This window comes from Notamacropus eugenii, chromosome 2 (genome assembly GCF_028372415.1).
Source record: "Notamacropus eugenii isolate mMacEug1 chromosome 2, mMacEug1.pri_v2, whole genome shotgun sequence".
NCBI classification, from domain to species: domain Eukaryota; kingdom Metazoa; phylum Chordata; class Mammalia; order Diprotodontia; family Macropodidae; genus Notamacropus; species Notamacropus eugenii.
The window spans coordinates 190,160,618-190,186,368 of NC_092873.1; the positions used below are offsets into that span (position 1 = coordinate 190,160,618).

Below are 25,751 nucleotides of genomic sequence, written 5' to 3' on the forward strand. Positions count from 1 at the left end.
ATCATTTTGTAAACAAAGTCATTACACAGAAATGTTCTTGCCATTCCATGTTGGATTTCCTGATAATGCATGACATACTCACCTGCCAATACTTGCTTGTTAATGCCTGTAAGCAGACTTGACCCCTGATGGCTTGTAACTTACATTTTGTGTGTTTATTTGGAAAATAATATAACACTATGACTTTAACTCTGTTTTACAACAGGTGAAACATGTAAGAACGGTTTTTCAAAATTTTCTTATGTTCTCTTCTTTCCTTATGCTTCTGTCACCCCTTATTTTTATTCAATGCCCCTCAATTGCACTTAAAGTGACTACCACCCCCCTGGATTCTTCCAGCACTCCCCAGGGGGTGGTATCACCCACTTCCCACCCAGAGCTTGGCATGGTACTATCATCTGATGTTTTGTGAATTTCTGTCCTTTTTTGGTGGTTTAGTCTTGAATGTCATCATGAAAATACAGTCCTGACAATGTCTTTACCATAGGATCATAGGATTTAGAGCCAGAAGAGACCCTAATGTACATAGGCATACAGCAAGTGAGCAATAAATGTTTATTGTATTGCACGGTGTTTGTTGGAATAGTAACAGAAGTTACACAAATAGAAAACCATCAGCTGAGGTGCTGGAGGACACTCTTAGAAATAACTTGCAGGATGTGCTGATATATTTAACAACCAGCTCTTGGAGGGGGGGCAGTGTTGAGGGTGCTATATGTACAACACTTTTAGGTTTAATCTGCATTATTAACATTTTCTCCATTACTTTTCTTAAGTCTAGACAATTAATAAAACAATAAATCAAGAACCCATTGTATCCCTTAACCACAGAATTTCGAGCCTTCAAATGGCCTTAAAGATCATGGGCACATAGTAGGTATTTAATACATATTTATTGCATTGTGCTCTATTTGTTGTAACAGCAATATTCTGAAGTCTCCCACTGGTTCTAATCATTCAGAATGAGCAATATAGCTTTAAGAGGGGGAAATGACTTAAAGTTTAACCTTAACTCTCTTCATAGAAAGTTCAAATAACAGGGTAAGCTGCTTTTGAGAAGAAACTGTTTCCCAAGACTCCTGAGCATTTTTAGAAACATCCATTTACATGAAAGCAATTGATATGCTAATGGAAACCATTCTGATTTATTCATTAAAGCAGGTTGTGGAGGTCCCAAAGCACTTAGGGTTCTCTTTCTACCTTTTTTTGACTATATATTCTGTCTCTTTCACTGAGGCAGCTATCATCCTTCCCACACCAACCCTTGAACATAGGTTCTGCCTTCTCCAGGGAGTTTGTATATGTACATATAATTTGAAAGTCATAAAAATTTAACTTTAAAAAAAAACATGATTTTTTTCACTGTAATTTTGGTGTTCAGTTTTTTTCAGTCATGTCTGACTCCTTGTGACCTCATTTGGATTTTGTTCTGGTTTTTTTTGCAAAGATACTGTAGTGATTTGCCATTTCTTCTCCTGCTCATTTTACAGGTGAGGAAACTGAGGCAAACGGGGTAAAGTGACTTGCCCAGGGTCATACAACCAGTAAGTGTCTGAGGCTTGATTGGAACTCAGGAAAATGAGTCTTCCTGACTCCAGGCCTGACACTCTGTCTCACTATTTAGCTATAGTATGCAATATAAATAAACAAAAAAAGTAGAAATTCACAAAAGATGATTATTTGCAAAAAAAAAAAATCAGTTTGTGGGATCCTCATCACAAATAAAATCCTTACAGAAAAAGTACTTTTCAAGGGAATTTTTAAAGAAGTCATAATGTGGAACATAGCACATGTGTTCATACATACACACACACACAGACACACACAGACACACACAGACACACACACAGACACACCCCTTAATAGGTTTATTTAAAATAGGTTATTTGAAGATTAGCAAGGCAAGCAAATTAAAAAGAGATGGAATCATAGATCTCAAGAGGAAAGAACTTCATATAGTCAGTCAGCTAGCATTTATTAAACACCCCATTCTATGCCAGGCATTGAAGGTTGTCTAGATCAACTCCTTCATTTTATCAATCAAGAAACTGAGGCCCAGAGATGTTAAATCAATTCCCCAAGATCACAAAGGTAATAAGCATCAGAGGTAGAAACTGAACCCAGTGCCTTTTCCTTTAGGGACACTATCCTTTCTACTGTACCACAAAAGCCTTCCCTTGACATCTAATGGAACTGATTTCTCTAAAAAAAAAAAGAAACTGCACTGTTAATGTTAACGAAATCTATGTTAACACCCCACAAAGGAAGGCAGGGTGTGACACTGAGAAAAGGACCTCATTAAAATGATGTGAATTGGTAATAAAGGTAGAGGAAAAAATACCAAGTAGAGTTTTCAGAAGCATTTTGAAGTTAGCAGCTCTCTGAACAGGAAAATCCCACTTAGTTTTAAGGGAAGAGGCAGTAATTATTGTTTATATATTCTTATTTTATATCTACTTAATCTATTCATATTTTCTCTCCTGGGAGAATATAAGCTTCTTGAGGGCAGAGACTATTTTGCTTTCCTTTGTGTATAGTGCCTAGCACCGTTCCTAACACAAAATAGGCACTTAGGAAATGCCTGTTGATTGACTGACTGACCACTGATTTGGGCTTTGTGTTTGGTTTTATGGGAGTGGACGGGGTTCCCTGACAGGAAGTTGGGAATACTTGATAGAGCACTGGAATTGGTCAAGAATACCTGGCTTTGAGTTTGACCTCAGATTCTTACTGCTGTGTGCCCCACAGGAAGTCATTTAACTTCTCTGAGACTGTCCTTAGCCGTAAAATGAGAGATAACCACACCAGAGGTTACAGGTTGCTGTGAGACTTAAAGGAGATTATATATGTCAAGTATTTTGGGCAATACCCATATTAGAGCTGTATTATTGCCAGTGATTAGGATGATGATGAGGGTATAAGAAGGAATCCGTATCAGAGCTAAGCATTCTTAATAACCTAAGCATGTTAATCTTGCCATCTTAAGGTATAGAATAAAATGCTTGTGCAGTATTGAGGGATCATTTAATCCCCAGATTGTTTGCTGAAACAATTCCATCCTAGGAGTGAAGATAAAAAAATCACAAAACCAGCCAAAACAGAGGTTGAGAAGAGACTGACATAATCCATAATATCATGAAAGATATCGGCAGGAGACAAGCAAAATCTGAACCCAGAAAAGGAATTTCAACTTCGCAAACTTGTGAAAGTACAGGCTGGAAATAGAATAAAATCCAAAAGAATTTAGGTACATTGGAGTGATAGATCTAGATAATGAGTTACTCCAAGAAAATAGGATGTTAGTGTTGGGGGAGTTAGTGTGAAGTCAAACCAAGCCCCCTGTAACACATCCTATGGTGCCTCTTGTTCAAACACAAAAGGCTTGTCAACCATGGGTTCAACTTGGCATGGCTATTCTCATGATAATAATAATAGGGATAGTGACTAGATCTGTGATTTCAATGACATAGGGAAGTCCTAAATGAGAAAATTCCCTCTACTAATACAGGTCCTAGGTACTAAGAGGCTAAATAAGTTGCCTTGCGTTACATGACCAGTATGTGGTAGAAGCAGGATTTGAACTAGGTGTTCCTGCCTCCAGTACCAACTCTCTATCCATTATTATAATATGACATTTATTTGGCACTTTCAGATAATAAAAGTGCTTTACATGTGAAGCCCATGAGGTAGGCATTCTTAGTCCCATTACAAAGATTAAAAAAAAAAACCAACAAAACACTGTCTCAGAGAGAGTAATTTACACCTAAGGTCACAGGTCAGAGGCATGATATAAATCCACATCTCCAAGTTCAGCTTTGTATGTACTACACCAGAGGTGTCCCACTCAAATACAAATGAGGGCCACTAATCCATACATAAGGATCTCTGTAGACCACATATTGACTTAGTTTTTAAAATGTCATACTATCAATGTTTTATCTTGTTTTTATTTGCTTTGTGAAGTATTTCGCACATTTTAATCTGGTTCAGGCTGCACTAGTGAGTGTTGTGGGCCGCATTTGACACCTCTGCTCTACACCATGTGTCTGCCTCTCCCAGGTCCTAGGCATTTCAGTAATTATCTAAATGTTTGCTTCCAATCTTGCCATAAACAAGTCATTTATGCTTATGAACCCCCTTCGCATCTCACTTCCATCTCATGTTCACCCAGCTGAGAATATAGCAGCTACTTGCGTTGAAAAGTTCCTTCTTTAAGAATAGCTGTGGTTTGGATAAGTCTTTGTAAGTGTGAAAAAGCCTGAAATCCTTCAGTTCTAACTCTTTGAGGAGACTGTACCAGAAGCGGACCACAGAGCTGTCATTGCCACCAATCTCAAACCCAGGCCAGTGGAGGTGGATCTCAAACACTAGCTGTCCAATCTGTTCAAGGACACCTTCCAGGATCAGGTTTTCCAAAATTTTCCATTCAGCACTTTCCAGGTCAGCCTTGAGGACATCAATCTGTAACAAAGGAAAAAGAGAGAATAAAGAGAAATGTAGCCCCATTAGCAGTCTCCGTAACTGTTAAAAAATAATATCCCTTGATGTCAGAGGTTTAATTTCTATTTAGTAAGAGCAGACAGCACATTTTTTTTGGTAAATAGTATTTTTTTCCAATTACATGTAAAGATAGTTTTCAACATTCATTTTTTATAAGATTTTGAGTTCCAAATGTTTTTCACTCCCCTCCCACTTCCCCAAGACAGGAAGCACTTAGGTTATACATGTGTAATCATGTTAGACGTATTTCCACATTAATCATATTGTGAAAGAAGAAACAGAACAAAAGGGAAAATGAGAAAGAAAGAAAAAAGAAAAAAGTGAAAATAGCATGCTTTCATCTCCATTCAGACACCATAGTTCTTTGTCTGGATGTGGATAGCTTTTCCCATCGTGAGATTTTAGGAATTGTCTTGGATCATTGTATTGCAGAGAAGAACTAAATCTATTATTACTGATCATCACACAATGTTGCTGTCGCTGTGTACAATGTTCTCCTGGTTCTGCTCATTTCACTCAGCATCAGTTCATAGGAGTCTTTCCAGGTTTTTCTGAACTCCTCCTGTTCATCATTTCTTATAGCACAATAGTATCCTATTACATTCATATAACATAACTTGTTCAGTCATTCCCCAATGGATGGGTATTCCCTTAATTTCCAATTCTTTGTCACCACAAAAAGAGACAACACACATTTTTAAATCTGTCCTTTTTATTTTTTTACTTCTACCTATACTTTACCAAATGCTCTTTGGATTCCCCTTTGTGGTGTGAAGGTGACTCTGGGTATTTGAAGTCCACACCACTGAAATGAAAGTTCTGGCAGATGCTACCATACTGGAAAGGCATGGAGACATCAAATACAGTTTCCACAAAAGACTGATACATCTTTTTTCTGAGAACCAGCCTAGTGTAGGCTCATCACCAGAAGACTGGTCACTTGGAGATTGAGTCTTTGACCATGGCAACTCATGGAACAAAGAAAAATACAAAATGATCATTGGCCCTGAGCAACCCCCTTGTGTTTCTTCAGTGATAAAGAAAAGTAGACAATAAATAAAAAAGAATAAAGTAATTTTTATTTCCAGTAGATCATGCACAAGAGTCATACAAGATGGATAGGCACATATGAGTTGCAATCTGCCTCATTGAGAGGGTTCCTCTTGTTCGCTGGAATGCTTGCACTTCAGTTCAAAGTAGAGCATTTTAATACACACATTATATATAAATACATATAGACAGTACAATTTTAAACTTTAATAACTTAAAACTACACTAAGACTTTTGGGACACCTGTATGTCCCAAGTTTTTGTAGCAGGTAGAGAGTGCTCTGGTTTGCGAGGGATATTGTCCTTCCATACTTGCCATAACTTTTTGATAAGCTAAATGATGTTAATTGCTTATTGAAGAGATATGGCCGGTTTGGGTGGTATTATGGGGAATATGTCAGATAAGGACTTGTCAGCAAGAGTATTAGAATCTCCAGTTCTTCAAGGCTACCCCCTACAAGCTGTAAGGAAAAAGAAGCAGCCATCCTCTGCTAATGTGATGGGGTAGTATTTGGGGGGCTGGTATAGTAGTTCCAGAACCTACACTAAATTTACTTATCTCCTCTATGAGAATATAAGCTTCTTGAGTAGAGATAGTCAATTCTCAACATTCACATGTTCAACTTTTGCAACATCAAGGATTTGAGTGATTTTATTAGTAACCTCATTTTCATTTTCACATTGCCAGCCAGGAACATTCACAGCCTTGCAGAGAAGAGGAAAAAAAAGGAGATGGGATTCGCCCAAGTTTGTGAAGTGGCTGGTATCCTACCAGGTGAACCCTAATGAAGTAAAGAGCTCCCCTGGGCATTTGTTGCATGTTTTCATCATTTATTTTTAAAACCCAAGTATTGTGTTGAAATTATGCTCCCAAAGCATGATGCAAGTCCTTTAGTCTCTAAGCCCAAGCTCCCAAGCTGCAAAGTCAGTGATGTAGTTTGGTGAGAAAATAAAGGTGTTAGGTAAACTTCCTGCCTGAATGTCTTCGGGGAGTATGGTATTAACAAATCCACAATTCATTAGACAGTACAGCACCATCACACCTTCATCTGATGCAGTGGAAGATAAGATTCAAGTTTAAAAAACTGTTTTCACTTTAAGAATTTTATTGGATGTAGAGTATTTATAGTACACAGGCAGTTAGGTGACACAATAGATAGAGTGCTAGGCCTGAAGTCAAGAAAAGTCATCATCTTCTTGAGTTCAAATCTGGTCTCAGACCCTTACTAGCTGTGTGACCCTGGACAAATCACTTCATCCTGTTTGCCTCAGTTTCCTCATCTATAAAATGAGCTAGAGAAGGAAATGGCAACTACACCAGTATCTTTGCCAAGAAAACCCCAAAGGGAGTCACAAAGAGTTAGATGCGACTGATGACTGAACAACAACAAAATTTATGACACTATAGATTTAATGTGTTATGAAAAGTCAACATTGTCTGAAATCAATTTTTTTTTTATTGAGAGGTTAGCACAAAAGGTCACAGAATTCTAGGGAATTACTAGCAAGAAAAATGTTTGGCATGTTCTCAATTTTATTTTATGTACTACATTTTATGGGTTATTTCATGGTTATTGTGTTAGTCAAAGTACATATACTAGAATTACTGTTTTGTTATAAAGAGTTGTATGCAGAAAAGTGTATTTTCAGCAGTCTCTAGAGCAAGATTACAGTTTTTGGTGGTCGCAGGAACCTAACCTCTATTTCCCAGAGGCTCAATGGGTCAATGTTTGCGTTTTTGGCTTTTGTGCCATTTTCTAGGGACATTACCCTCCTGAAAGTTGAGGACTGACTACAATTTCAGTTTCTATCCTTATCACCTAGCACTGTGCCTGGCACAGTGTAGGTACAGAATAAATGCATGTCGAATAAATGCACAGGTCAGCAGGATACCTTAAGTTAGATAAATATTTCTGCTCCCACTCATAACTTGGCTGATTTTAAACTCTGTGCCTCAGTTTCTCTCTTTCCAGATATTCACTCTCTGTTACCTTTAATATGCTATAAATACTTAGAGGAATTAATGGACTAGAAACAGGCTTGGGGAAAGCAATGCTCATAATTAGAGAGTAATCTAAACAGATAAACTGATTAATGTATCACCAAAAATATTTTAACTTCTTTCACTTTCCAAGGGGTAGATTTGTCTGGTATTTCTGAGCACTCAAATTATTTCTGATTATTATATTATATGTGACAGTGATAGAAAATAGACAAATAATAAGAACAGTTATTTTACAAATGTTATCTGATTTTATCTTCATGACAACCTTGGGGGGGGGGGGTAACTACCTCCCAAGATTGTCATGAAGATAAAATCAGATAATATTACCACCTCCATTTTATAGATAAGGTTGTGCTTGTCCTTTGTTGCTGAAGATAGATAAGGAGACTAAGGAGGAAAGAGGCTAACTAAGTTACTTGCCAGGGTCACGATCAGTAAGTGTTTGAGGCCAGATTTAAACCCAGATCTTCCTGACTCCAGGCCCAGCATTCTATCCACTGTACCACCTCACTGTAAAAACATCTTGATACAAATACCAATAGAGAGTAAAATGAGAAAAGGATGAACGTCCTACCTCCTCAACGAGAATCAGGCAGTTAGCTTTATACTTCAAAAAGAGATAACCTTTCAAAGGAGTGAGTAAGGAAGCAGATGATGAAACCCTTCCACTCAAAAGCACAGTGCTAGTCTCGGAAGGGAATGAAAAAGCAGACAAACTAGGATGCCTGCCCTCAAGGGGGCTATTTTTTGGTAGAAGTTACCATAACAACCAAATATAAAACAGAATATAATGTGAAATAATAAAAATTATATAGCTGTAACAGGTAAAGAAATGGGAACAGTGAGTAATCATTGCTGCGGAGGCTACAACTGGGAGCATTCAAATGGAAATTATGAGAAAACTAAGGGGAAGGGGGGGGGGGGGTGCAGTGAAGCAGAGCAGAAGCAAACCCAGCAAGCTGCTAAGGAAAGAAACAGATGTTTGAGAGGCTCCTCTTTCAAATGATGCAGGTTCTGCTACCTCTGTTTAATGCTGTCATCACCATTTCCTTCCTCTCCTGACAGGTAATATTTGGAGCATGGGAAAAAAGAAGCTCGCAGCAAAGCCTCACAATCTTGGGCAAAGTCTGGGGTACATGTATAAAGCAAACCCACCGTCTGGCTTTGTGGTACTATAAATCAAGAGAGGAATATTTCCATCTTCTACGGAAAGCCTGCTCTGATGCCTCTTCGTGGCATGGGATTTTGAGCTCCCAAAGGCCATGGCAAATGGAGCACCAGCTTTGCGAGTTCGTACCAAACTGAAAAGGCTTACAGGCTTTAATCTTGCCAAGTGCACAGAGGTTCATGACCAAAATGCCAGACACCAAGGAATGACATTTTCTTGGTCACAGAAAATCACCAAAAAATATCTACAAATGTGTGTATGGTTGCAATGTGCATTGGAGAAGGACCTATCACAACAAAGAAATCACAGATTTGAGAAAGTGAAATCCATCAAGTCAGGAAAGGGAAGGAAACAAACATTTAGTGCCTACTATGTGCAAGGTGCTATGTGTGCTAAGCACCTATCTTATTTGATGGTCACAACTGTGTGAGGTAGGTGCTAGTGTTATCCACATTTTACAGTTCAGGAAATGAGTTAAACAGAACATAAGTGACTTATGTTGAGTCACACAGGTAATATCTGTCAGAAACCAGATTTGGACTCAGGATCTCCTGATTCCAGACCCAGTGTTCTATCTACCACGTCACCTAGCTGCCTCTAAGCAGACATTTATTAAGCACTTACTATATTCCAGGAACTGTGCTAAGTGTTGGAGATAGGAAAAAAGGCAAAAACCCTAAGGGTAAACAACTGAGCGTATAAAGCTAGAGACAAAGTAGATAGAAGGCACCTGGAGGGAAGGCATTAACTAATGGGGGTTTGGGAGTGGATCTGCACTGGGTAAGGTTTGAGCTGAGTCTTAAAGGCAGTCAGAGAAGTAAAGGCACTGAACATGGGGGGAAAGCTAATGCAGACAGAAGATGTCACATTTGAAGAACTGAAAACACTCTGAGAGTGCTCAGAAGGCAGTAAGATTTAAGAAGACTGGAAAGATAGAACAGACTGTTCATGAAATAGCAGCTGGCTCTGGGAGAGATCTCTGCTTGATGGCCTAACAAAGGGAAATTTTTTTCTACTTTAGAGATAATTTTAAAAATTATCAGAAAAAAATCACAAAAAACAGGAGAGCTTGAAAGTTAGATTTTGAACATTCTGTATATTGAAGAAGAAAATCAGGCTGTATAAAATTGAGATCCACAGTTTCATACACAGACAGTTCTCCCTTAACGAAAGTGGACTTCCCCTCCTCTCCCCCAGCCAACTCTACCTAAAGCAATTTTTGCTTAATCAGAATTTGCCAGGCAGGGCTGGGCAGTAGTGGAGGGAGGGGTCAGGCATGCAGTTCAAGGATATATTGGGGAGGGGGACAGAGAATTGAGGGCAGAAAGAGGAACACAGGAACGGACACATGGGGGCTGGACATGAACCCAGACAGGGGAGCCAGGATACACACACTGTACCGAGAGGGAAGGCAGACACACCAGGGCCTGACCAGAGAAAGGGGCTGAGGCAAGTGAGGCAAAGGTCTCTTCTGCACCTTGGAGGTCTCATGCCAAGTATCCAATCCAGCATTCCCTTCTTTGCCTTCACTTGGAGGATTTTTTTTTTTTAATTTTTGGTGAGGAGGTGGGATTCCAGGGAACACTGAAGGGGTTCAGGAGTAGTGAGAGAGGGCACTGTAATGTACAGTAAAGTCAATTGAAGTGTTTTTTTTGAATACAGATTTCTTGTAAAGTTGAATTTGCAATACTAATTTACATAAAATGAGAACCATCTCTATAATCCTTTTCTATTATCCCATGGATACAGAAGCATTCATTTGATCTGATGTTAAGTTCAGGATTTTTTTTAAAAATAGAAGAAAAAAACAGAAACACAAGAGAAACCAAATTATCAGAGGCTAAATGTCCCTAAACCATCTGGCTGTCACTTAGGGTGTTTTCGAAAGAAAAGAGGAGAAAAAGGCTTCCTTTCTCCACTGGAGGACTGGGCAAAATAGACATCCTTGTGAATGTGCATATGGTAATGATTATCCATTCCATTCGGCAGCTCAGTGGCACTGGAATTTTTATGGACTGTTTAATCTATTATTAACTCTTATGCAGAATACTTCTAGGTCTAGGTTAATTAGGTTGTCCAGAGAATCACATTAGCTAAAATTTCACAATAATTTTTTCTTCTGCTTGAATAAGAGCTCAGGATCACTGAAGTCTCTTGTATTGCCCACATGATAATCCAGAATGGTGTTCCTCCGTTGGCCCCTGTCCCTAGCTGCCTATCTCCTACAGCTTAGCTCTCATCAGTTTTAGGGTTATTCCTTGGCTTTTGGTAATTCCCGTGGAAGAAAAGGAGGAAGAGGAAGAAGAGGGGAGAAAAAGGAAAGGGAAGCTGGGAGAGGTACAAGAAGCCAGGGGAAAAGGGAGGAACCATTTATTAGGGTGTGAAGTTTTAAGACTTTAAGTATGACTTCAATGTACCTTAAAAAATGACCTTTGGGGTGAAAATTTGGCAGCATGGGATGAAGGGTTCGTCCACAGATTGTTGGTCATCCTTTGTTCTCAAAGAAGATCAGTGACATCAGGAGGGTGAAGTCTTGACTTGCAAGTGAATTGGATTTAAGTGAGACAGAGGAGTACAAAGTCATCAGCCCCACCCTCTCCTCCTAAGGCATTGGAGTCCTGTGGCAAGACACAAGTCAGGACGACTGGCCCTGAATGCAGTGTGAGACCTTGGCCTTTTTAAGCTAAGGTCTTTCCCAGATCTCAGTTTGTCTAAAGCAATACCTATTCAGTAGTTAAAGACTAGGAAAGAATTGAGGCAAAAGATAGCCTACTTTGTCTTCCCAAAAAAATCCATCAGGAAGGAGAAGACACACAGTTTTCTATCTACAACAGTGACTGGAAAACATCGAGCTAGAAACTCTACAGTCAACAACCACCCTTCTATCTGGGTATAAAGCAAAGTATAAAATCTGTTTTTGCATGTATTTATGTTGAATATGATTGATTAATTAGAAAATTAAATAGGGCAGCTAGGTGGTGCAGGGGATAGAGCACTAGTGCATGAGTCAGGAGGACCTGAGTTCAAATCTCACTTCAGACACTTGACACTCACTAGCTGTGTGACCTTGGGCAAGTCACTTAACCCCAATTGCCTCATCCTGGGTCATCTCCAGTCATGCTGATGAATATCTGGTCACTGGATTCAGATGGCTCTGGAGGAGAAGTGAGGCTGGTGACGTGCACAGCCCCCCCTACCTCCAAACAAAGTCAAGTGCAAGTCATGTCATCATTTCTCTGATGGCATGGTCTTCTTCAGCAATGAAGAACGAACACACAAAGGGATAGCATCAAGGTTAAGCTAAAAAAATCTATGACCAAATTCAAGGTTATTTTGTTTGCATAATTTATGGGAATTCTTGCCTTTTTTGATTTCAAAATTTATTTTAGGGCTTTTATAATAAAATGCAACAAAGCATGACTTATTAGCAACTAGAAAATAATTATCCTCAGACTGAATTGCACAAAACATATGCTTTCTAAGGGAATCAGATTGTATTTTTCCAAATGTTAATAAATTATAAACAATGATGATCAGTATGTTTTTTAGACATAAAAAATTGTGGAGGTGGGAGAAGGAATCATACAATGGGAAGTGGCAGATGATGTGATGACAAATATCAGTATAAAATTATTTTTAAAAATGCAAATTGTCCCTTCTCATCCCACCTGTCACAAAAACTCTATGTAAGTTGAGCTAGATTAATTCAGACCACCAACCTCAGGATTGCACCGTATTGAGCCACTTTGAATTTCTGGTTTGGGAGTAGTGGGAGCAAAATGGTATGAATAAAATATGAAATTTTCTCTTTCTCTCTGTATTTCCTATTAGCTGGAGGCTCAAGCCTCAGAAATTCATATTACCATAACCATTTCATAGCCAAGATTCTCATTATTACCACTTGATACATCCAACATTACTGCATTATTATGAAGCATTAAACACCTCTGAATAACAACGCTTCATGTTTCTGAAAAGGCCTTAATGTGCAGCTGATTAGCAATCAGAACTCTGAAACCTGGGCACCAGAGACTCTGACTCCTTTGAAGTCTGTTGGCATTTTTCAAATTTTGGAAAACAATGAGCCCTTTCCTAATTGAAAGAGTTTGGTTATTTCAACCTTCACCTCCAATTCAACAGAAAAGCCATTTCTCACTGGGATATAGGTCAGAAGGTAAATCAGATTATTAGATAAGTTCAATTTCAGATAATGCCTATTGACCTCTGGAGAAAATGAAGAGATTTTCTTTGCTGCAAGGGAATTTAAAAACAAGGCTGTAACCTATGTCATAAGTGGAGTACATAAGTGAACCATAGTCTCTATAATACAACCTGAGTGATTCTAAAAAGATACCCCAAACCACCTTGGCCACTACCACTATCAATATTCTGGCAGCTGGAAGACTTCATAAAGAGAGGCTTTTTCAGTACTTTGTAAATTTTTCCAGTCATCACATTTAGAAAAATGTTCCTCTAACAAAATTGCTGAGAGAATGAGACAGCAGAAGATAGGCTATCTTGACCCTCAAGATGGATGTTGTGGAAGGATCATGGACATCTCTTGTGTTCCAAGTGTAGATTCTTATTCAGTCAATGAACATTTATTAAGTGCTTACTATTGTGCTGAGCACTAGGCATGCAGATTAAAAGCAGAAACTGTCCCTGCTCTCAAGAAGCTTTCATCCCAGTAGTGAGGTAGGAGGGGAGGGAAAGAACACATATGTAAAGAGATACACACAAGGCAGATATAGAGTAACCTCAGAGGATTGTTGTTTGTCCTTCATTCTCAAGGAGGATCATGACATCAGGGAGGTGATGCCGTGACATGCAAGTGAATTGAATTCAAGTGAGGGAGAGCTGTGCAAGATCACCAGCTTCACTTTCTCCTCCAGAGTCATCTGGGTCCAGTAGCAAGATATAGATCAAGACAACTGGAGATGGTCCCAGATGTAGTGGGAGACCTTGGCCTTTTTAAGCTAAGGTCTTTAAGAAGTCTCAGTCTGACCCATTCAGTAGCTTGAGCAACCAGAAAAAGTTTGCTGTAGGAGGAGGCATTTCTTAAAAGAAGCCAGGAATTCTAAAGGTGGAGGTAAAGAGGAAGAACATTACAAGCATGAGAAATGGTAACTCCAAAGTTAACAGAGACAAGACACAGAGCAATGCCCAGATCAGCATGCCTGAACTGAGGAGAGCTTGGAGGAAAGGAATGCATAAGACAGAAAAGGGTCAACCAAAGAGCTTTAAATGTTATATTTGATCCTAGCAGAAATATGGAGCCACTGGACTTTATTGTGTAAGGGAGTGACATGGTCAGGCCTTTACTTTAGGAGAAGAATTTTGAGAGCTGTGTGAATGGTGAATTGGCATGAGAAGAGACACGGGGCTGGAAAACCAATTAGGAGGCTATTACAATAGTCTAGGCAAGAGGTGATAAGGGCCTCAACTACAATGGTGGCTGAGTCAGTGGAGAAAAGGGGACAGATGTAGAAATGTCCTGAGAATGGCAATGTTTGCTACACAAATCAATAACATGTGGAGCCTAACACAGTTTGGGTAGATATTTTACCACTTTCTGCTGACCCCTTAATCCTATGTGCAAGCTTCTGAAAGTCCCAGCTCTCCTAGAACTATGGGAAAGACCTTAATTTAGAAAGGCCAAAGTCATCCACTACATCCTGGGCCATCACCAGCCATCTTGACTTTTGTTTTGCCACTGGACTCCAGTGACTCTGGAAGACAAAGTGAGACTTTGTGCAACTCTGCCTCACATAAATCCCAATCAAACACAAGTCAAGGCATCACCCCATAAAATCACTTATCCTCTTGAAGAATGAAGGACCAAGAAAAACAATAACAATCCTAGAACAATCTTAAAACCAGAAGCAAGATAAAATTCTCCAGGCCTTTCTGAAATAAATAGCCAGCAGAATTCCCAATCAGAGAGGTTGCAAATAGAGGTCAAAAGAACACTGAGTCTAGTTTCAGAGAATCTGATTTTAGAGCCTGGCTATGCTATTAGTAAAGTTACCTCTGTGACCCTTGGATAAGCCACCACATTTTTTCTGGGCTTTGGATCCATCTTCTGTAAAATAAGGCAATTGGCGTAGATCAGGGTTCTTAATATATTTTTTTATTTTTAATATCATGTACTCCTTTGGCAGTTTGATTAGGCAGTTAGGTGACACAATGGATAGAATACTGGGCCTGGAGTCAGGAAAACATGAGTTCAAATCCATCCTCAGACACTTACTAACTGAGTAAGTCACTTAACCATGTTTGTCTCAGTTTCCTCATGGGTAAAATGAGTTGGAAAAGGAAATGGCAAGCAGTTCCAGTCTTTGCCAAGAAAACCCCAAATGGGGTGATGAAGAGTCAGAAATAAATGTACAACATCAACATGAACCCTTATCAGAATAATAGTTTTACATATATAAGGCAGAATACATAGAATTACAGAGGAAACCAATTACATTTCAATATAATTGAATGATATAATAATATATATAATATTACATATAATATGTAATATTATAATAATAAATGATATAATGATATAATATAATGAATGAGCTCCAGGTTCCCTTCCACCTCTAGCACTTTTTCAGACATACAGTCAAAACTGGCCTTGGACCAAACTGCAAAGGTGGGTGAAATTTGGATCAGGTGCCCTCTACCTATCTTTCTGCCCTTTCTGCTACATCTCAACACCTCCTTTCTCTCTTTTTAAAATTTTTATTTTATGAAATAACGCAAGCATTTCTATAGCATAGTAGAATAATATTTTTTTAAAAAAAAGATGACTGTACTTGAAATTGCCACCATCTAGGCATGCAGAGAACCTTATAGAACCATAAAAATCCATCTTCCCTGCCTGGGAGGCCTACCATATTCCAAAATTCCAATTACCCCTCCTCCTCTGCCTCTACCTAATTTTCAATTTTTGGCAGTACATATCCCAGATAGGAGGAAAACAATTTGATTAAATGAATTTCCACTAAATTATGGTTGAATGAAATTCCCTTAATCGTGCTGGAATATCTTCATTGAAAGGTATGTTGGGTAATTCAAAACAAGTCAAAAGGGCATTTGATGTAGAGTCAGGAAATGCAGGCTGAAATCCCGGTTCTACTATTTACCACCTATGTGGCCTTGGGAAAATCACTTAACTTCTCTGAGATTCAGTTTCCCAATCTGTATAATGGGAGTACTGGACTCTTCTCAGAAGACTCTTTCAAGCTCTAAATCCCATGACTTAGGATTGCCCTCCCAGTTGCCTTCCCCGAAAACAGTAAAACCACACAGACGTGCAGATGACTGCTTACTTCCAACAACAGCTCTGTTCAAAACAGAGCCAACTTCATTTTACATGCAGTACTTGGTTAGCTGGTTTCCCCTGGCAACTGTTATTTCTGCCCTTGGATACAATCTGGGAAGTAAACCCAGAGGCTTCTGAAAGCACATTAGAGCTGGGAGGAGACCTATCAAAAGGCAGCTGCAGGAAGGAGGTATAATATTCACATCTCCAGCCTAGACAGGTCTTTCTACTTTGTGTGGGAAGTCTGTGAGGTTTTTATCACTGAAATAGGTTAAAATAGGAGAATTTAGACCCATTTGTAACTCAAGGCTTAAAGCCTATTTACATAAAACTCTCTTCATTGGTGGAGATTGATTATTCAGTGTTCATGAGGGGCACGCTTGGTGGAAGCTTAGGAGAAAGAGGACCACCCCTCTTCTCTCTGAAAGATGGTAGCCACAAAACTAAGATCTCTCTTCTCCTAAACCCTCCCACAACTCTACCTCTCATGCAGGCATGGAGCATTGAATCATCAGTCTCCACCAAGGAGGGGAGTCTTATGCAAATGAGCTTATGCAAATGAGTCAAAGGTTACATATTGGTTTCATGATTATATTTTAGGTAGCTGCTTCTGGATGAATGGTGGTGCCTGTTTAGTATGGTTTAAGCCAAGTAAAGAGGCAGACAATGTGGCATAAGGAATCGAAAGCTGGCGTCAGAGTAAGGAAAGTCTCTATTCCTACTTCTGACCCATGCCAACTGCCTGCCCCTTGGCAAATCACTAAGACTCTTAATGGCCCAGAGTACTCTCTAAGAATATAAATTGTAAAACAGATGCTGATCTGAGGTGGCAAAGGTCATTCCTAAGTGGGAACTCTGCATAATGATGATATCAGAGATCTGGTCCAAATCCCTCCCTGGTCCACAACACCAATAGGTACACTTTCTTCTGATGCAGATAATTGAGACATAAGCTGTACCACACTATCCACTCCTCTGTCCTTTTCTACAAAAATTGAATATCTTAAGAAAATCACACTACTAAGTTATCTGACTTGCCATTCTGGAGAACAATATGGAACTCTACCCAAGGGCTATAAAACTGTGTATACCCTTGATCCAGCAATACCAGTGCTAGGTCTGTATCCCAAAGAGATTAAAAAAAGGAGAGGAGGGAGGAATCAAAGGATCTACTTGTACCAAAATATTTATAATAGCTCTTTTTATGGGGGCTAACAATTGGAAATCAAGGGTATGCCCAAATAAGTTGTGGCACGAGTAGTAATGGAATATTACTGTGCCATAAGAAATGACAAGCAGGTTGATTTCAGAAGAAACATGGAAAGACTTATACGAACTGCTACAAAGTGAAGTGAGCAGAACCAGGAGAATATTATATACAGTAACAGCAATATTGTATAATGAAGAACTGAGAATGACTTAGCTATTCTCAGCAACACAATGATCTAAGACAATCCCACGATAAAAAGGACCATGATGAAAAATGCTATCTGCCTCAAGAGAAAGAATTGATGCTGTCTGAATATAGACCAGAGCATACTATTCCTTCCTTCCTTTCTTCCACAAAATGACTGCACATGTATAACCTATATCAGATTGCTTGCCATCTCAGGGAGTGGAGAGACAAGAGGAGGCAAGTATAGAATTTGGAACTTAAAACTTTTTTTAAAAAAAAGTTTAAAATTGTTTTATATGTAATTGAGGAGAAAAAAAGAAAAAAATCACATTTACTCAGAGATTAATCTTTATTTTCCACCTATAACATTAAAGCAAAGGTTAAAAAAATTGCATACTCATACAAAAAGATTTAGTAACTTTTGCCATTATCATAACTTCTAAGAGTATGTTAACTCTTATAAGCTGTATCTAATGAGGACTTATAGTGTTTCTTTCATCTCTGGGACTTTTCATAAGTGCCTATCCCTTCTTCCAGGCTGTTCCTGGCTGTTCTTCATAGCATTTCCTTCATGATTTCTGACTTCCCTGGGAGCACTAAGTGTTCTCAATTTCCCTCTACCCTAACCAACTCTTAGTCCCTCTTGGGTACTATTTCTCTATTACATGACAATGATCTGCCTTCTCAAAGTGGAGGTCAGGAAACATCCCTCAATTCATAACTCACTCCTAATTCATATATTTAGAGCATTTCCCTAATGGCCTACGTTAAAAGCTGGCTTCTAATTAAAATAGAATCCATTTTAAACAAGGTAATACTGATCCCATGATAAAATATGCAACCCATCTCCTGACAAAGAGATAATGGACTCAGGGAACAGACAGTTATATTTTTTGGATGTGGCCAATATGGAAATTAGTTTTATTTGGAAAACAAACACACACATGTATATATACATATATACATCTATACATCTATATACAAACATACACATATGTATGAATGTATGCATATTTAAGACTGGATCTCTCTATCCTGCTTAGTCTAGAAGTACAGGGGCTACTCATGGGGCTATCCCACTACTGATAAGCACAGAAACTCTGCCTTGTTCTGTTTCTAACTTGGGTCAGTTTGGCCCTCCTTAGGCATTTTAGTACCCCCCACAGCATAGAGTTTTGCCATACTGCAACTCAGAACTCTCAAGCTTGCAAGATCCACCAGGTTCAGCCACCCTGATAGGAGAGATTACTGATGTGCCATTACAAGGTTTTTGTTTTTCTCTTTTCAATGAGAATTAGGGAGGGGGAGGAAAGGAAGAGAGGAAAAAATGGATTTTTGATCATTAAAACATAAGGAAAAACCGAAAGTAAGATAATATCAGTTTCTTATATACATATGATATTTATTATAGAATATGTAGAGTAAGTAGAGTGTTCTCTAACAACACAGCAGGCAAGAGCCTTTTAGTAAGGGACCCCTAAAAACCTGAATGGACCCTAAGTTATCAATAATTAATGTTCATAGTGCTGACCCTTGTTATATTTGCCTTTGTTCTGGAAGAGAGCCAATGACATCATGGGATGGTACCTTGACTTGTGTGTGAGTTGGATTTAAGTGAAGCAGAGTTGTACAAAGTCATCAGCCTCACTTTCTCCTCCAGAGTTGTCTCCATACAGTGGCAAGACAAAAGTCAAGTCAATTGGCAATGGTCCAGGTTGCAATAGGTGACCTTGGTGTCTTCAAGGTCTGACCAAGCTCTAAGCCCTCCCCAGTGTCTGCAGCAGCTGCCTTCATGGCTGTTGGAAAAAAAATGTTCTTATCTACCCATTCTACCAGGGGAATGCTTGGGGTAGACATTCGTCTTACTTATCAGTGAGTTTGAACCCCATTGGTTACCCTCAACCTGGTTTAGCTCATCTGCCCAGATGGTTTTACTAGGGTGTGGCCACTGCGCTACAGCTGCTTGGAGCCACAGATGAGAGTTGGGTGGCAGGTGGATGAGCAGCCCTGGAAAGGTCTCAGCAAGCCCTCATACCAGAGGTGCTAATCTTCCTTAAACACCAGACAGTATCTTTTGTTTGCAAAAGTAAGGAGCACTTTTGGAGGGAAGATTTCCAACAAAAACAATGAGAATTTAGGGCTTTGACATGTAAAGAATCAAATTTCACTTATCTGAAAAGTTCTAACATTTAGAATCCACTTCATTCCTTGATTATACCCAATAAGTAGAATGTTGCTATATGCACAAAAGGCCTATCTTGTTGACTGATTGTGGTTTATAACCCTGGATTTTCTTCTTCTTCTTGTTTTTTATATTGAATTTTCAAAAAATAAGCTCTTTGCCTCAGTTCCCTCTTCTATAGAATGAAGATAATAATCACAATTTGACTCAGGTCGTCATCTGGAGAAGGAAATGATAAACCACTACAGCATCTTTGCCTAGAAAACTCCAAATAGGGTCACAAAGAGTCAGACACGACTGGAAAATGACTGAGAAACAAATGTTAATGAGAAGTGAATCAGATGCAAACAAAACAAATTCAGAACTAGTCACAATCAATCAACAATATGTGTGTATTATGTGTCAGGCACTGTGATACGCACTCAGAGAATAAGCCAACAAGTAGGATTATAATTCACTACTTTTCTATACCTTTCTATGCACCCCAACAAGCAGAAGGCATGCTTCCACATCAATCTTCTGATGCCATGATCAGGCACTAGGTTGATCAGAATTCTACAGTCTTTGAAAGCTGTTTTCTCTACATTATTGTTGACTGTGGGTTCTCAAAGGCTATGCCAAGCAGAATGAAATTTCTGGTTAAGATACCAGCAAGTGAGTAGGAAAGGCTTGGAGTTTGGTTTTAGGGATAGGCTATGCCTACCTAATTATGGAAAGACTTGTCACCAATAGTACGCCTGGAATGTGAGGAGTTATTTGGCCATGATAATACTGAAGACACAGAAAAATACAGACAGACCTTCAGTCATGGGAAGAACTCTTCCCTTGCTACAGAGATGGTGGTAGATTGGATAGAAAGGGAAATGGCTGCTACCATATATGGCATGGAACCTATTGAAGGTAGTTTCTGCAAAAACACAATCCTGAACTACTTTAAAATATTAAGTTAACTTTTTATTGTTTTTCAGTTGTGTCTGACTCTTTGTGATCCCATTTGGAATTTTCTTGACAAAGGTAATAGAGTGGTTTGCATTTCCCTCTTCAATTCATTTTATAGATGAGGAAACTGAGATCAGAGTTAAGTGACTGGGCCAGGGTCACACAGCTAGTAAGTGTCTGAGTCCAGATTTTTAACTCAGGAAGATAATTCGTCCTGAATCCAGGCTCCTCACTCTATCCACTGGGCTATCTAGCTGCTCCTAGGCCAAGCAGACCAAGTCTAATCCTTTCTATACATGATAATCAAGTCCCCATCAGATTATTTCACTTTTATCCATGCATCCCTAGCACTTAACCCACAATGGCTGACTTACATGAGATACTTAATAAAAGGGATGACTGATAGACACTCAACTACTGGTCTTCAAAAATGAGATCTTTGCTACACGACAGAGTTGATGTTCTATAACGATTTTGACAAGATCTTCCAAACCATGAGTTTTTAACCTGAGATCCACAAATTTGTCTTTTCTGATATCAACAAATGGTGGGAAAGAAATTGGCAACTACCTAATTTCTCATCTCTATAAAATGATCTGTAAAAAATGTATTGAGAATATATTTGATGGAAATAAAAAGGGAACACAGAAAGGTCTCTACTGATTATTTATTACCACAGAACACATCTTCACAGTCACATGACTGACTGAAACAAGAACCCATGGCATTCGCTGATTACTGATGATAATAAAAAAAAATTTGACTTGGCAGGGCAAAATAGAGCCTTTAATCTTCTTCCCCAGTAAAACGTCTACTGTGCATTTGTTAAAATCATATAGGATTCCTTGAAAGCTGCAACAATGTAGATAATTTTGCTCAACAATCATAAGATTATCAAAACCAAGTGAGGCATAAAATAAAGAGATGTTTTCTGGCCTAAAGTGTTTGCCACTGCCACAGACTTTGTCATGTGCAGAATCCCAATGGATTCAATTTCCTTTACTGATTTCTATTTGATGGGTAGTGAACAAGTACTTTTGTCCTTGGTGCCTGTCCATTGATTCATTGACAATGACTGATTGAGCCATGCTATTTGAGGCTGATTGAATGAGTTACAGCTGGATATAGATCTGGTGCACACCCTTAGATTTGACCTTTAAAACGTAATAGACCTAAATCAAGGCACTGAGATAGAAAAAGAACAGTGCTGAGAGATACAGAAAGATTAAAGGCCACATAATACCATGTTTCGATCCCTGGAAAGTTAGGGAAAAGAATGCCCATTCAAGTAACTTCCCTCCACAGGATTTTCTCAGTTCCATACCGTAGCAGTACTAGAGATTCAAACTAACCAAAGAATTCCTGTAAGAGGAATCATCCTGTGGAATAGTTCCTGGACAATTCTACATTCCTGGACCAACTCAAGCTCTCCAACCAGGCAGAAGAGTGCTGGGACTAAGACAAAGGTAGAGCTGAAAAGTAACAAGAGACAAAACCATAATGTGGAGGAGCAGGCCTGAAGCTTTGGCTTCTGCTTATACTGAAAGCCAGCACTCACCTGATTCTTTCCTCTTTGTGGAGAGTCTCACCTTTACATTAGTACTCATAAGTCTGTATAGGTCCCTAGGAAAGGTAGGATTCACTGGAGAAGAAAGGCGAGTTGGTTTGATTGGTACAGGCTCAGATGCTATTGGGTGCAAAACCCTGTATGACATATATTGTTAGCCTGAGTGCTTGCATGGTAGCTGTGAATCCTTTTGTCTTTTCTGTAGGAAATGAGATACAAGACAGATTGTTATATTTCCAGAGGAATACTGGGTAAGAACATGATCCAAGGAATGTATAACTTATTAGAAACTTCCTAAAGACCAAACCTAATCCGAGGTTCTTGGTCAAGGGTTATGCGAATGCATTCTGGAAATTCCTCTTCAACAAAAAATATGAAATATGGTTTCAACAATTTTTAAAAGTGTGTTTCTGGCTTTCTTTGAAGTTGCAATTTGCATAGCTAGAGGAAATACCCCCATCAATGAGATTACAAATTCATAGAATATCAAAGTAATACACTAATTATAAAAATGTGATATGTTTGTTGAAGGAGGGATAGAATTATTTTGCTTTTAATATAAATCAAATAGAGCATTTTAATCAGTCAATTATGAGAAATATGAACACTAGATTATCTAGATATCCCCTGTACTTACTGTTTATTACAGCTATTAACTACAGGAGAAGTGATAGATTTGGATTTGGAAAGACCTGAGTTCAAATCCTGCCACAAACACTAAATTTACAACTTTGGGAAAATCACTCAACCTCGCTTGCCCTCAGTTTCTACATCTGTAAAATCAGGCTAATAATAGTACCTACTTCACAAGTTTATCATGAAGATCAAATGAGATTATATATATATATATAAAACACAATTTGCTAAGTCTTAAGGTGCTCTGTAAATGCTAGCCATAATTTTTATTAAGAAAGGGGAAGAGCATCATAAGTGTATATTAAGTACCTACTAAGTGCCAGACACTATGCTAAATGCTTTACAAATGTGATCTCACTTGATGCTCACACCAAACTTGGGAGGTAGGGCTATTACTAATTCTATTCTGTTGTTGTTTTTCAGTTGTTTTAGTTGTGTCCAACTCCTTGTGACCCTATTTGGGCTTTTCTTGGCAAAGATAACAGAGTGATTAGCTATTTCCTTCTTCAGCTCATTTTGCAGATGAGGAAACTGAGGCAAACAAAGTTCAATGACTTGCCCAGGGTCACACAGCTTGTAAATGGCTGAAACTGGATTTGAACTCAAGTCTTTCTGACTCCAGACCCAGGGTTTTATCCACTGTGCCATTCAGCTGTCTCTTAATGCTATTTATTCAAACTAGAAAAGAAAGATAACCCTTCTCTCTTTTTCAATTCCCAAATGCCTGTTCCATTATAACTAAATTTATGGAAGAAGTTATTATTGTTAAAATCTGGATTATCATTTAAATAATCTATAATAAATCCAGCTGCCTAAATGACATCCACCACATTAGCAATGTGCCTTTCTTTAAAACAAATGACACAGACTTTTTAATTAAATGGTTTCACCTTTATCCCTCAAATGTTCTTTGGCATTATGGAAGTATGACTAAAGTACTTTCATTTCATAACCATCTCTTTTATGTGTCAGCAGTAAAGAAATTACCTCAGAGGCATAATGCTGAATTAGGAGTCTCAGTTCAAATCCTAGCTGTTACTTCCCAGTTGTGTGACCTCAGGCTATAAGTCTCAGATTCCTCCTCTATAATGTACTCATTAGTAATATTTCTACCTATGCAAAATTTCTAATAAAAAAAGATTACATGGATATGTTGTCTCAAATAGTTCAAGACTATAATCACTATTTCCTGCTATGTTCAACTTGAATATAAATTAAAACTATATATGGCTTTCAAAAACAAAGTAAGAAGAAAAAACTGACATTTGTAGCTGATTTTTAAAAAACCTTGAATTTTAAAACATTTATTTTTAGTTACCTTGACAACTTCATTTATTACTGTAAAGGTTCCAAATAAAAAATTCAGAACAAGCTAACATCAAAGTTCATGAACTAATCTCTGTGTTAATCAAAATTACCAAGATTCAAAGCAACATCAGGGAACAATTTTCTCATCTGTAAAATGAGGAGGTCTGGGCTGGGCCATGTGTTCCATCCATTCCATCTCTAGAATTCTATCACTCTCTATCAAGAGCATTGGCCAAATGTTAACCTTAGCTAAGCTGCTGATGTTAGTTGATGTTAACCATCTAAGTAGAGAATTGCTGGCCCCTCCTCACATGTTGTACATCAATACAGTTTATTTATCTGCCCAACAAATGCCAACATTTGTTGTTGTTTGAAGGAATGTAGGCATGGTGACTTGGAGGAGGGATAAACTTTTTTGCAATTCCTTTTTTGGTGGAAGTGAAATTATCTTTCTTTTTCTTTTCTTTTAAGTTTTTGGAATGAGAAAATAAGGCATCCTGGAGTCAGGAAGACTCACCTTTCTGAGTTAAAAATTTGTAATCAGATACTTACTAGCTCTGTGACCCTGAGCAAGTTACTTAACCCTGTTTGCCTCAGTTTCCTCATCTGTAAAATGAGCTGGAAAAGGAAATGACAAACTACTCCGGAATCTTTGCCAAGAAAACCCCAAATGGGGTACAAAGAATTGGACCAACTGAAAAACGATTTAAAAAGCAGGGTAGCAAACATGGAGGTAATAACTAAGCACATGATGAAGCAGGAACGCAAAAATAAAACAGATTATCTAATTTAAATGAATAGGAGGTAAAGAAAGCTCTTCGAAGGCCTCTGATTTCACTTTTACTAAGTGTAGGGTCAATTATTATTGTCAATAGTAGCAATTTAGCATTTCACATATCAGCTTCCATTAAGGAGATAAAAATTAGGTTAGCCCTGGATAATTTGAGAAATATGAAAAGTCTCTCTAAGTTAATGTTAGGGCAACACTGTACAAATTAAGGAAAATAAAACTTCCTGATGCAGCAGGCACCTTCAGAACTGAACTACAGTGGATTAACATATGCAAATAGATTTGAAAAGAGGAGAGGAAAACTATGACCAAAAAAGATTCTGCTTTTTGGCTATTAATAAAATAGCCAAGGGACCAGATGATTATTTGAATGTTTTGTTGTTCAGTCGTGTTAGTCATATCTGACTCTTCATGACCCTATTTGGGGTTTTCTTAGCAAAGGTAATGGAGTGGTTTGCCATTCCTTCTCCAGCTCATTTAACAGATGAGGAAATTGAGGCCAACAGGATGAAGTGACTTACCTCGGGATCCAAAGCTAGTAATTGTCGGAGACTGGATTTGAACTCAGGAAGATGAGTCTTCCTGACTCCAGGCCAGGAATTCTCTCCACTGTACCACCTAGCTGCCCCACACCGCGTAGCTATTTGAATTTACTACACTGCAAAGAATAGCAGGAGACCTGGAAACCTTAACTGAATGCACACCAAATAATATGAAGTAACTTAGCTTTGGGATAATGAAAACACAGAAATACTCATAGGGTACTTAAAATACTCGTAATTGGAAAGAGGAAAACAACTTGGAATTCTGATCAATATAATGACCAATTACAATTCCAAAGGACCAATGATGAAGTTTGCTACTCGGCTCCTGACAGAGTTGAGGGATTAAAAAT

At 38.5% G+C, this 25,751-nt stretch overlaps 1 protein-coding gene across 1 annotated transcript in view; it reads right to left on the minus strand.

Annotated features, from left to right (window-relative positions):
- Positions 1 to 3,619: 3,619 nt before the first annotated feature.
- Positions 3,620 to 25,751, minus strand: part of METTL24 (methyltransferase like 24) — a 175,440-nt gene continuing 153,308 nt past the window's right edge. Inside the window, exon 5 of the mRNA XM_072643044.1 lies at positions 3,620 to 4,461. Within this exon, the coding sequence (XP_072499145.1) occupies positions 4,147 to 4,461 (315 nt within the window). The 3' untranslated portion in view covers positions 3,620 to 4,146. The remainder of the gene's footprint in view (positions 4,462 to 25,751) is intronic.